Source organism: Xenopus laevis, chromosome 9_10S (genome assembly GCF_017654675.1).
Source record: "Xenopus laevis strain J_2021 chromosome 9_10S, Xenopus_laevis_v10.1, whole genome shotgun sequence".
In the NCBI taxonomy this organism is placed as follows: Eukaryota; Metazoa; Chordata; class Amphibia; order Anura; family Pipidae; genus Xenopus; species Xenopus laevis.
In genome coordinates this window covers 93,534,899-93,548,586 of record NC_054388.1, presented here as the reverse complement: position 1 = coordinate 93,548,586, position 13,688 = coordinate 93,534,899, and the positions used below count along the sequence as shown (strand labels likewise).

Sequence of the window (13,688 nt, the reverse complement as noted above, 5' to 3'; positions counted from 1 at the left end):
TGGTTGTTTAATATTGAATATACAATAAAGTTTCAGTTTGTTCCATCAACAAATCTAGAAAATATCTAAAATAAGGTCCCACTCCCAACAAATTGTCTGGGCTGCTGGAAAAAAGGGACCTTATTTAGCTATTTTCTCATTCTGATATACTGCACTGCTTTGCTAATCCAAATCCACATGTGCATGAAATAATGGGATGGGTATGGCCAGCTATCATTTATATGCCCTGGCCCAGCAAGTCTGCATTGATCAATGGTACCGTGATTTTCCAATACATGATACATTCCCAGCGTATGGGGCAGTGGCTACAGTATAGGCTTTTCTTTTGCCTCATGAAGAGAGAAAGAAAAGGCCCCTGATTTTTCTTGCACCTTTTCTTCTGCCCTCTGCCGTTTCTTTACTTTTTCGACATTTTCTCAGTTTTCCTTTCTTCTGCTTCCCCTTTTTCAAAGTTGCTTTCCTTTTCTTATCCCTTCTTTAAATTATTCCCACCCCATTATTTTATCTTCAGCTTCCCTTCTTCCTACACCTTTCTCTTTTCATTCCTTCTTTCTTTGTTTACATCTTCTTTCCAACTGTTCTCCTCTTGATCATTTATTTTTATCCTCCTGTTTTCTGTTATCTCTATACAGTTTTCCTTTTACTTTATACAGTTGTGTTCAGAATACTAGCAGTCCGACATCACTAACCTGATCAATCACTGCTTTTCTACATGGCAAATAATTAACTAGTAGGTGTAGTAGAGTAACAGAAAACCAACAGACCCAACAGTCATGACATGCATGCTGCTGATTCTGTGGCATTAAATCATTAATTGAGGCTTGTTCAAAATAATAAAAGTGTTCAAATTACACTTGGGGAGGCACATTTATCAAGGGTGGAATTTCAAATTCATGCGAGTTTTTTTAAAACTCCCATGAACTCAAAATTTGACCAATCAAAATTTATTAATAGAATCGAATTCTACAAACTCAGATGAATAGAATCGACCCAAAAACTCAATTCGAATTTAAAAAACTTGATTCGTTTGTTTCTATGAAAAAAAAACCTCGAATGTCAGGAAGGCTGCAAACAACTCAAAATTGATCCCTGGACCTCTCTCATTGAGTTCTTAAAGGGCCAGAGTATCATAAATCTCGAAAATCTTTTTTTTTTTTTTTAAAAAAATCAAATTGAATTTGAATAACTCCCTAGTCCAATTTGACAGTTTTGAAAAAACTTGCCCCTTAGTGTGGCGTTAAATTAGTGAGCTCATACTGTGAAAAAACAGGGGTCTTTTCCAGCTCTCATTTAAGGAAGGAAGGAGCAGATGTTGTGCATGCTGGTTATAGTGCATCTCTCTCTGAAAATCTGAGTAAAATGGCTCGTTCCAGACATTGTTCAGAAGAACAGCGTACTTTTATTGAAGATGTAAAGTTACTTATGATACTGTTACAATTAGAAGACGCCTATGTGAAGCCAAGCTATCGGCAAGAAGCCCCCTGCAAAGTCCCATTGTTGAAAAAAAGACATGCTGAAGAGCTTACAATTTGCCAAAGAACACATTGACTGGCCTAAAGAGAAATGGCACAACATTTTGTGGCCTATGGGGTCTAGGAGCCGCAGGCAGTTTGTCAGACGACCCCAAACACTGAATTCAAACCACAGTACAGTGAGATGACAGTGAAGCCGGTGGCACAAGCATCACAATATGGGGATGATTCTCATACTATGGTGTTGGGTCTATTTATCACATACCAGGGATCATGGATCAGTTTCAATACATCAAAATACTTGAAGAGCCTTATGCCGAAGAGGAAATGCCCTTGAAATGGGAGTTTTAACAAGACAATGACCCCAAACACATCAGTAAATGAGCAACATCTTGGCTCCAGACCAACAAGATTGACATTATGGAGTGGCCGGCCCAATCCCGGACCTTAACCCAAAAGAAAACCCCTGTGGGGTGACATAAAAATGCTGTTTCTGAGGCAAAAGCAAGAAATGCAGAAGAATTTTGGAATGTAACAGGTGCCAGAAGTTGGTGGACTCCATGTAACACAGATGTGCAGCAGTTCTCAGAAACACTGATTATACAACTAATATTAGTTCAGTGATTCAAAGGAAAGCAAAACCTTGAAACATGTTTCAGTTTATACAGTGAATGTTTGAGTTTGTAAAGAAGAATGCAGATACAGCTATTTTTTTTTTGAAACAGCCTAATATTCCCCTTTCTTCACTTTCTGTAAAGGAATAACACAAATGATACATTTTTCATGATTTGACTTAGAATAAAATGTGCAGTGTTCCAAATGCATTTGCGTGTATGGAAATAAAAGTTATTATAAGGATTTTGATCTTTATTTACTTTTTAAACACACTGCAATTATTCTGAACACAACTCTGTCTGCTCCACCATTTCCCTAAACACACACACACGCTCCTTAGTTTTTAAACCCCAACCTCTTAAAACCTGGATACTCCGCTGATTTTACTCTACATATATTTCCCTATAACATATCCAGTGAAACAGACTGGAACATAGGCAGTACTTTTCTCTGCAATCAGCCTTTATTGGTGTTAAGGGTGATTGCAGAGACAAGTACTGCCTATGTTCCAGTCTGTTTCCACTCTTCAGGTTAATAAATACTAATACACAGTGTATGGTGTGTATATGAAACAGAGGGAAAAGGAATCTATACCAATCTGAAAAAAACATTTTTTTTTACAAATGTACAGTGAAACCTGAAACTGACATGCCCTGATTTCAAGTTCTCCATTAAATTTTACATGATTTTTTGGTGATCCCACCAACATTTAATGCATTTCCCCGATTTTACATTTTCCCAGATTTTACACCATTTTTTCCCGGTCCCCTGAAAAATGTATAATGGGTGTTTTATTGTTCTACTGTGAGTAGCAGTTACTTGCAAACAAAGACTGCACAGGAGAAATGTTAAACAATCCCCTGTTGCAGTCTTCCCATTTCTCTCTCTCTACAAAAGCTTTTTTTTTTTTTTTTTTAAAACAATCACTTCATTTCAGGGGCTCAGAAGTAATTGGACAATTGACTCAAAGGCTATTTCATTGGCAGGTGTGGGCAATTCCTTCGTTATGTCATTATCAATGAAGCAGATAAAAGCCCTGGTGTTGATTTGAGGGGGGGGGGGGCTCTCCATGCAGGTGAAACAAGCCATCCTTAAAGGGATACTGTCATGGGAAAAAAAATTTTTGCACTGAAATCCATTTCTCAAAAGAGCAAACAGATTTTTTTTATATTCAATTTTGAAATCTGACATGGGGCTAGACATATTGTCAATTTCCCAGCTGCCCCAAGTCATGTGACTTGTGCTCTGATAAACTTCAATCACTCTTTACTGCTGTACTGCAAGTTGGAGTGATATCACCCCTCCTTTTCCCCCCCAGCAGCCAAACAAAAGAACAATGGGAAGGTAACCAGATAGCAGCTCCCTAACACAAGATAACAGCTGCCTGGTAGATCTAAGAACAACATTCAATAGTAAAAACCCATGTCCCACTGAGACACATTCAGTTTTTTCCCATGACCGTATCCCTTTAAGCTGCAAAAACAGAGAAAAACTTACTGTATATCATGATTTTCTGGTATAAAGATCCAAATTATGGAAAGATCCCTTATCCAGAAAACCCAAGGTCCCAGGCATTGTGGATAACAGGTCCTATACCCATACTCCCAGTGTTAATCTTACATTCCTGCTTGTTCTGGTAGCGTAGTTTAAAGAGGAGACCAAGGAGAGGTGTCCTGCTCCAATCTTCAGCACCTTGGAAATAATGCACCCAACGGGCAAGAAATAAAGAGAGACAACTGGTACACCTATAACCCTACATGCCTTTTATTAGAAGACTAAATCGAGCATATGGGAAAAAAAAAAATCCTCATTCAGCAACTACATCTAGGGGCACAAATATCTGGAAAGAAGAACACAGGTTCATTAAATTATGAGAAATATGATTAAATCATTGACCAAATAGAAAATTTATATAATAAAGCCAAGAAAAAAAAAAAGTTGTAAAATATAGTTTACAATAATTATTCACATTCATGGCTGTACATGAATACATACAACAACGTGGCCCGGAACATGAATTCAATCCAAATAATTCATATATTAGAATTTAAATAACACAGACTGAACTAGAGGCCAACAATTAGCCACCAAATAACCTTATATAAGAATAAAAATACAAAAGTGAATATCCTATCATTGCATTATTTGTTTTTTTAAAAGGAGACTTTACGGCAGGCCAAAGTAATCCAATCATTTAGCAGAAAGCATTAGCCTCGCCTAGCAGTTGGCCCAATCAGTAGGATTCTGACGGGTTGATTGCTTCTGTTAAATACCTGGAACGGCCATGGGTACAGTTTCCATTTAGTAAAGTTTTTTTTTAAAGGGGAACTATCATGAAAATTCAATACAAGCTCCATCATAATGAAAAATGAAACTTTCTAAATACAGTCAAATATTCTGCATCGTTTCAGAAATAATCAAGTTTATCTTCAATATTCTTCTCTCAGCATCTGTTTCTTTTCATTCTGTCTTCATGCAGCAGTTGGGTGTCAGATATTCATTGACAGTTAGATCCAATATATAGGGGGGGCTTCCTTTCCTAGCAGATGTATTAGAGTTCACTCAAATAATTGATTCCAGTACAAACAAAATAACTGCCTTTTGCACAAATCCTGCATGTAGAGAGACATGATGTCTGGTGATTTTAATAGAGTGAGCTTTAATACTTTTTCTAAGCAAAAGGAGCCCCCCATATAAGATATATTGGATCTAACTGTCATTGAATATCTGACACCCATCTAGTCACCCGTCAATGAATATCTGACACTTTTGCACAAATTCTGCATGTAGAGAGACATGACGTCTAGTGATTTTAATAGAGTGAGCTCTAATACATCTTCTAGGCAAAAGGAGCCCCTCTATAAGATATATTGGATCTAACTGTCAATGATTATCTGACACCCAACTCCTGCATGAAGAGAAAAAGAAGAGAAGCCGATACTGCGATAGGGATAATGAATATAAACTTGATTATTTCAGAAATGGTACAGGATTTTTAATTGATTGTATTTAGAAAGTTTCTTATTTCAGTATGAGGAAGATTATATTACATTTTCATGATAGTTCCCCCTTTAATCATTTTCAGTTCTTAAGCTTTGCCTGTACATCACAGTCAGCTACAAACCAGGTAGAGAATTATAAAAAAAAAAAAAAAAAAAAACGTTTATAACCAACTGCCACCAACCTGAAAAAAAGAGCTAACAATAACTACTATCAAGCTTGTTTTTAATTTTTTTTTGTTTTTAATTTTAACTTCTGTAACTAGACACAGCAGCACTGAAACACTGCCACCAAATAAATGCATTTAGCGGACACAACGCGATACGTAGCGCATGGTCATGGTAAGGTTTTTCACCAGTATTTTCTCCAGGCGCGCGCACACACAGTCGATCAGACACATTGGGAGTACTAGGTGTAGGGACATACATGACTGAATGGCTGGGGTGTAGCAGAGGTTTCATTGAAGTCACTGTGAGCTGCAGGGTCACATGTTCAGAGACAGGTTGCTAAGGGGCCCTCACTAAAGTAGTCTCACCACAAGCATTTGCTAGGATATGAAGATATAGACAGGTAAAACACCAAATCTGTTTTGACCATGAGCAACTTGAATGAGGAGGGTTGGGGGTGATAACAGTTGAGTATCCCCACTTAAGTGCCACCTTGTCTTTCAGCTTCAAAGTGGTAAAAGGAACAGTGTTGTTGTCGTTAAGGGCTCTTACACGTGGGCATTTGCTTCTGCCTTATTCAATCACAAACCAAGCTCGTAAAACCCACATATATTGCGTTTAAGGGAGAACTCAACCCGTTGATAAATAAACTCATATCCGAAACTCATGAAAATTGCCGAAGCGCCGGAAGACGATGACCCAGAAGATGGCTGCTTGGAACTCAGATGGCAGAAACTGCGCCGAGGGGTAAGTATAAAGTATGGGGCATTTTCCAGGGGCAGTTAGGCTGGGGGGGGGAGGAGGGTCTACATGGGGTGGGGCGTACGGGTTTATTTATTAAAGGGTTGAATTCTCCTTCAAAGGAGAATTCAACCCGTAATAAAAAAAAACCCTCCCCCTACCCTGGGTATACCCCCCTACCCACAGCCTACCTGCCCCCCCCCGGGAAATGCCCTTAATTTTTTTACTCACCCCTCGCGGCAGATTCAGGCCTCGGGGTTCAAGGCAGCCATCTTCTTCTTCTCCGGTAATCTCTGTGTATTGTCAGCATTTTAGCCGCATGCGCAGTTGGAGTAAATTTCCAGTCTGAACCTATTGATCAATTTCGGAAATCTTCGCGACTTTCGACACATGCGCAGTGGTTCGGGACCGGAAATTGACTCCAACTAGGCATGCACTGAAGCTTCCAAGAAGATGGCGCCTGTGAAATTTCGGCACGGAGATGCAAGTAAAAAATTAGGGGCACTTGCCCAGGGGGGCAGGTAGGCTGGGGGGGGAGGGGGTCTACCCAGGGTAGCTCTGATTACGGGTTGAATTCTCCTTTAACACGCAGCTAGGCATGTTTTTTTTCTGTTTCAAATGCAATCGTCTATTCCAGGGGTCCCCAACCCTTTTTTTTTTTGTAACTTGTGAGCCACATTCAAATGTAAAAAGAATTGGGGAGCAACACAAGCATGAATAAAGTACCTGGGGATGCCAAATAAGGGCTGTGATTAACTATTGGTAGCCCCTATGTGGACTGGCAGCCTACAGAGTTTCTGTTTGGCAGTACATCTTTGTTTTATGCAACCAAAACTTGCCTTAAAGTCTGGAATTCAAAAATAAACAACTGCTTTGAGGTCACTGGGAGCAACATCCAAGGGGTTGGTGAGTAACATGTTGCTTATGAGCCACTGGTTGGGGATCACTGGTATGTTCTATGGATAGCTGGCCGCACATCAAGCACAAACAAAATGCAGCATGCTGCATCTAAACACACTAAAATGCAAATGGCAGAATTTAATGGAATCAATTAGAAAACCTGTGTTTTCTCGTGTTAAACGCATAAAAACCGCCCATGTGTAAGAGCCCTAAGGATTCAGCAGACACAGAAGCAGGTTTTTACTTTCTTTTTGTAGAAAGTGGACATCCAGCACCAAACAGAATTCGTTGCTTATTACAAATGCTATACATAAATATATATAACATAGGAGCGTTGGGTATCAATACTTCATCAGGTGCCGACGTTGCTTCTTTTCTCATTTAAGCACAGAAATGTTTCTGACCACAAAAAAAAGATGCAGGTAATAAATCCAATATCCTGGCTATTACATAAGTACCATAAGTATTTAGTAGAATTCAGTGGTCTGTGATCAGTTTTGTTGCAAAATAAAAAAAGAACTGAAATAGCAGCAGGTACAGATCACGTGAAGCCGGCAGCCACCCAACACAACCCTATGCTAAAATGACGCTTTTTAGGTTTAACAGAACAACCACTAAAGGTATTAAAAGTCCACAAAGTGCTTATTATTAGTGGACGACCAATTCTGTTGATGCTCAGAAAAGCGCCGGCTATTGATTTTAATTGTGTTATTAAAAGTGTGTGTTTTTTTTAAGTATATTAAAAATTTGAATCACAGGGTGTTTTAAAGGAAAGGGGAAAAAATTAGATATATTCAGTGCGAAAGATAATGAGTTTGCGTTCCCTGTAAGCCTGATGCTACTGGTTTCAAGGTGCCACCGAACTCCTGTAAAAAGGAACGTATTTAACCTTACCGAATATGCCACATACAGGAAACAGTGGCATTAAAATAAGTTCAGCTACAGCAGGAGTGCCCATACTTTACTAATGCAGGATCTACTTTTAGTGATGTTGTTCCATTATGATCTACAGCCATAAAAGTATTCCATTGAAAAATATTACTTCCATGGAACATATTACTTAAAGGGATACGGTCATGGGAAAACATGTTTTTTTCAAAATGCATCAGTTAAGAGTGCTACTCCAGCAGACCTCTACAGTGAAATCACTTTTGCAAAAGAGCAAACAGGTTTTTTTTATATTCAATTTTGAAATCCGACATGGGGCTAGACATATTGTCAGTTTCCCAGCTGTCCCCAGTCATGTGCTCTGATAAACTTCAGTCACTCTTTACTGCAAGTTGGAGTGATATCACCCCCTCCCCCCCAGCAGCCTAACAACAGAACAATGGGAAGGTAACCAGATAGCAGCTCCCTAAGACAAAATAACAGCTGCCTGGTAGATCTAAGAACAACTCTCAATAGTAAATGCCAAGTCCCACTGAGACTCCTTCAGTTACATTAAGTAGGAGAAATAACAGCCTGCAAGAAAGTAGTTCCATCCTAAAGTGCAGGCACAAGTCACATGACTGGGGCAGCTGGGAAACTGACAATATGTCTCGCCCTATGTCAGATTTCAAAATTTAATATAAAAAAATCTGTTTGCTCTTTTCAGAATTGGATTTCCGTGCAGAATTCTGCCGGAGCAGCACTATTAACTGATGTGTTTTGAAAAAAAAAAAATGTTTTCCCATGACAGTATCCCTTTAAATGTTGATTCATGGGAACATGTATGTTGTTATATTTAAAAATCTATTTCGTATGTAACCTAACATAATAAAAATTTGAATAAAAAGCAAGAAACAGGAGGGTGATTTAGACAAGTTTGTTGACCGTGTTTTGAGATCTACTGATCACCAACTAAAGGTCTACTGGTGGATCCCGATCTACGTTTTAAACACCCCTAGGCTTCAGCAATTAACCTTTCCATCTGGTTGAAAGGGAAAAGAATTACTGTATGTGGTGTGCCAGGATACACGTGGATACAAGGATTTGTGTTTTGACCAACTGCAAGTGAAGCTGCAATAGCGAGGACTAACTACTAGTTTGCAGAGGATTAAGAGAAATTGTGCATAAATGATATGCGTTGGAACCCAACAGAGGTACAGAAGGATGCAAAGCAACCCTGGATTCCATTATTCCAAATGTTCTTTGTTTTGTTTTTTTTTCCATTTAATTATCAGATATATGGCAACGGTGGCTGTGAGATGGGTGAAGGGCTTTTCTTCTGCTCTGCTGTGTAAAGCTCATCTGCTGTGTCAGGGACTTTCTAGCAGCAAGAAGGGGAAGCTTAGAGGACACGAGCACTGGATGCTATATGCTGCTCTTCTGATGATTCTGATATCTGTGCCGCCACACTTCCTGGATCTTTTTGCACCATTTGTGGGCATTTCCACTTGGGTCCATTAGATAATAGGTCCTGTTTGGCTGAAAAAGAAAATGTATACCTTGCTCACTTCATATTCAAGCCAATAGCATAGGCACAAATGTGTAAACAACGTAACTTTAACCTCTAATTGCACATTGGGTTACTAAAGGTGGCCATACACAGGGAGATCCACTTGTTTGCTGATTTCGCCAAACGAGCGGATCTCTCCCCGATATGCCCACATTGAGATGGTCGATATTGAGCTGATCCGATCGTGGGCCCTAGGGCCCAACGATCAGATCAGAACAGAGTTGATGCACGATTTTTTACCCTGCCTGATCGGCATCTGCCCCGACTTTCGGCCAGATATCGATCGGGGGACGCCCGTCGGATGGCCCCACACACGGGCCAATAAGCTGCTGACTCGGTCTGTCGACAGCTTTTATTGGCCCATGTAAGGGTGCCTTAAAGGAAAATTACAAACAATGTAGGTCTCTATAAAGATATATTGCTTAAAACAGCTCATAAGCAAAACCCGGATTCAATAACCATTTTCATAATAATAATATAGTTTTTTAGAAGTATATGCCATTGGGTAATCATAAATAGAAAAAGGCCATTTTAAAAAATAAGGGCCGCCTCCTGGGATCGTATGATTCACAGTGCACACAAACATACCAAACAAACCATACTTGTTAGGTCACATGAGCCAATTAACAGACAGAGTTCTGTCTTTTGCTTCAACACTTCTTCCTATTACAGTTAGAGTTGTAGGATTTCTGGTCAGGTGATCTCTGAGGCAGCACAGAAACCATCATGATGGTTCAAGGCAAGAGATGTAAAAGGGCAATATTTACTTAAATATATATTCCAGTTTGGTAAGATTCTTTAATATGCCACTTAATTTGATATGAACTATCTGTTGCTCAAGGGTATAGTTTTCCTTTAATGGCTTTCCCTGTCCTTTATTGCATTTCTGATCCATTCCCTCTGCAGCTAGCCATGGTAAAATATCCCTTCACAGGTATGTCGGTCTATAAATTCTATTACAGTAGTCTGATACACTGGACACCCATAAATAGTTGTTTTTAAAAGGTGAATTGCTCCTGTTTTGAGACCAGCTAATTGGTCAACTGCTTCAAAATGTTCTGGATTCTCCTAAAATCCCTGAAGTAGTAGAAGGAGATTACTGAATTTCACAGAATATCCGCTAGCATTCCCCAGCAATTAAAGCCTGGGAATGTAATAAAGAATAAGAACATATTTGTCTGACCCACATTCAGTGAATCAGAGATAGAAGAGTAATAAATAAAATGTTCAGATTACAGAGTTGCTGGAATGTTTCTCGGACTGTCCACAATTATGGACATGTTGCAAGTAATGCAAAACCTTCCTTAAATATTTTTCCTTAAGGATAATGTCACACCTGGAGATTTTGGGAGATTTAGTCATCTGGCGACTAATCGCCACTTCTTTGGGGAGACTAATCTCCCCTAACTGCTTCCCCCTGTCTTCCACCTGCTACAATGAAAAAACACCTGCGGCATGGCACTCGCGGCGCTTCATTTTCCGAAGTCGCCCAAAGTTTCGTAACCATTGCATTGTTTTTGTTTTACAGAGCAAATGAACTCTTTTTAAGTCTAGGAAGTTACTGTGAAAGGAAAAAGTAACATACCTTTTACCACCCTCCCCTGTTTAATGAACTATCCTTATACATGATATATTTAAGGGAGGGAGGTGCAGCGCACATTTAACATAAACATCTCTAAAGTACTTTGAACATTATTGAACTATCCACATTTATACAAACAAAATAAAGGCAAAAGGTTCAAAGTCAGCTAAAAATCCAGTTTCAGAATTATACATCAAGTGAAGTCACTGTATAGATACTTACTGTGTGTACGAAAAAAGTTTTAAAATTCTTAGCCTCTGGGCGTAGTTCTTGTGACCACGGGATCTCGCCTTTCAGTACTTTGTTAACCGGATCAACATAATATAAATGTGGACCTTCTGTGAGGAGTAGCTGGCGCCGACGAGCAAATAAACCCTAAGGTAAAAGAGAATTGAAAACTTTTTTTCATTTCTTTTCATGAAACAGAATTACGATGTATTTTTAATGTATTATCGCATTTCCACATCAAACAGAAAGTTTACCGAACGCAAATAATCTGTAAAATGTCTGTGTGTTTATAAATCATGGCGGGGAAGGAAACTTATTAGGCACTTCCCAGCAACTAATTATCCCCACTGGTGCTCCACTTCTACCCGGGGTAGTTTTCGGCCATCTTCCCTCCATTTTCAGTAAGTTGGCACATGCAAAGTACAGTACTTGTTGGAAAAGTGCTACACTGCGTATGCGCCAAGTCTAAGGGGAAGATTCCCTAAAGGGCGAAGTGACTAACGCTAGTGAAAATCGAAAGAGTGACATCATTCAGGCGCTTTGCAGATGCGTAACTTGGCTAGCGAAAGAGACAGGCGCTAGCAATCATTCGCACTCTATCGCCAGGCGTAACTCCACAAATTCACGAAGATGCATATTTTACCGAACGTTATCTCTTTCATCAGACTTGCCTTCGCCAGCTCAGACCAGGCAAAGTGCAATGGAGTGCATAGGACTTCCTCAATTTTTAGTGGAACATTTTTCTAAGTCACAAAAAACGCTGGCGTCTTTTCCGGTTTTCTGAGTGATAGCCTGCAAAGGTTTTTTTTTTTTTTTTGGGTAACCGGGTTCCCCCCTCCATTTTCTAACATATGGAACATAAACTATACACTGGGCTCATGTGTAGGGCATTATAACAACTCTATTTTCTTTATTAAGGTTTCCTGGACTTGTGTAATGTAATGTATTTGCTGCAACATATACGTCCATGTAACTTTATCATTTCCCGCCATATGCCACCATATGCAAATTAGGCAACACTAGAGCATCTTTGCTTTGATTGCCAAAGTAACGCTAGTGAAAATTCGTCAGCGTTCGGTGCCCCGGACGCAATTTACGCCTGTTGAAGTGTTGTGATAACTGCAAAGCCATTGTAATTGCTGCAAAACTGCTGCTGGTGAATCTTTGCCCCTAAAGGTCTGATTAAGGCACAGGGGATGACAGGGAAGCCAGAGAGGAGAGGACATCTACCCCAAGCCCTCCCATGTGATCCATACAACCCCAGTAGCCAACATTATAGTGTATATATATTTAAGTGCAAAACAGTGCACCATACTAAAGGTGGCCATACACGAGCAAAGTATACCTGCCGATATCGGTCCTTTAGGGATCCTGTCATCGGAAAACATGTTTTTTTCAAAATGAATCAGTTAATAGTGCTACTCCTGCAGAATTCTGCACTGAAATCCATTTCTCAAAAGAGCAAAGAGATTTTTTTATATTCAATTTTGAAATCTGTCATGGGGCTAGACATTTTGTCAATTTCCCAGCTGCCCCTGGTCATGTGACTTGTGCCTGTACTTTAGGAGAGAAATGCTTTCTGGCAGGCTGCTGTTTTTCCTTCTCAATGTAACTGAATGTGTCTCAGTGAGACATGGGTTTTTACTATTGAGTGTTGTTCTTAGATCTTCCAGGCAGCTGTTATCTTGTGTTAGGGAGCTGTTATCTGGTTACCTTCCCATTGTTCTTTTGTTTGGCTGCTGGTGGGGAAAAGGGAGGAGGGTGATATCACTCCAACTTGCAGTACAGCAGTAAAGAGTGATTGAAGTTTATCAGAGCACAAGTCACATGACTTGGGGCAGCTGGGAAATTGACAATATGTCAAGCCCCATGTAAGATTTCAAAATTGAATATAAAAAAATCTGTTTGCTCTTTTGAGAAATGGATTTCAGTGCAGAATTCTGCTGGAGCAGAACTATTAACGGATTCATTTTGAAAATTTTTTTTTCCCCATGACAGTATCCCTTTTAGACCAATTCGGCAGCTTATCTGCCCGTGTATGGGGGCTTCCGACGGGTCTTCCCAGTCGATATCTGGCCACTATATTGATCGGGAAGGTTTAATTTTTCTGGCGATCGGCGCGGCGGAGCCCATTGCTCCTTCGCTGTAATCCGATTGTTCGGCCCTAAGGATCTTATATGTGTAAGTGTATAAGTGTATGGCCAGCTTAAGGCATAATAAACAACTGAGACATTTGTGTAATAGATGATAGATATAATGGACAGTGCTTACACAAACAGAAATTGTATTCGCTTGCTCGACTGAACAACTCAAAAATGTATTTGGTTCCAAAGCAGACTGTACATTCAAGAGAGTCTCAAAGCAAAACATAATGAAACTCACCTTTCTTTTGTCGACTGGACCCATTTTTAGAATTAAATTATTTTCTACAAACTGGTGCCTGGGTAGATAAAAACAATACCATGTTCAGTGCAACCAACATCATGTTCCAACGCTTAGCATATCTGCTGGTACAGCATTTTCATTTACTTTCATGTTCAATGGCA

General features: G+C 39.6%; 1 protein-coding gene across 1 annotated transcript in view; it reads right to left on the bottom strand.

Moving 5' to 3' along the window:
* Window positions 1-8,557: 8,557 nt before the first annotated feature.
* pdpk1.S (3-phosphoinositide dependent protein kinase 1 S homeolog) overlaps window positions 8,558-13,688 on the bottom strand; it is a 39,743-nt gene continuing 34,612 nt past the window's right edge. Inside the window, exons 12-14 of the mRNA XM_018239141.2 lie at window positions 13,525-13,582; window positions 11,137-11,289; window positions 8,558-9,301 (exon numbers count right to left, since the gene is read on the bottom strand). Of these exons, the coding sequence (XP_018094630.1) occupies window positions 9,188-9,301; window positions 11,137-11,289; window positions 13,525-13,582 (325 nt within the window). The 3' untranslated portion in view covers window positions 8,558-9,187. The remainder of the gene's footprint in view (window positions 9,302-11,136; window positions 11,290-13,524; window positions 13,583-13,688) is intronic.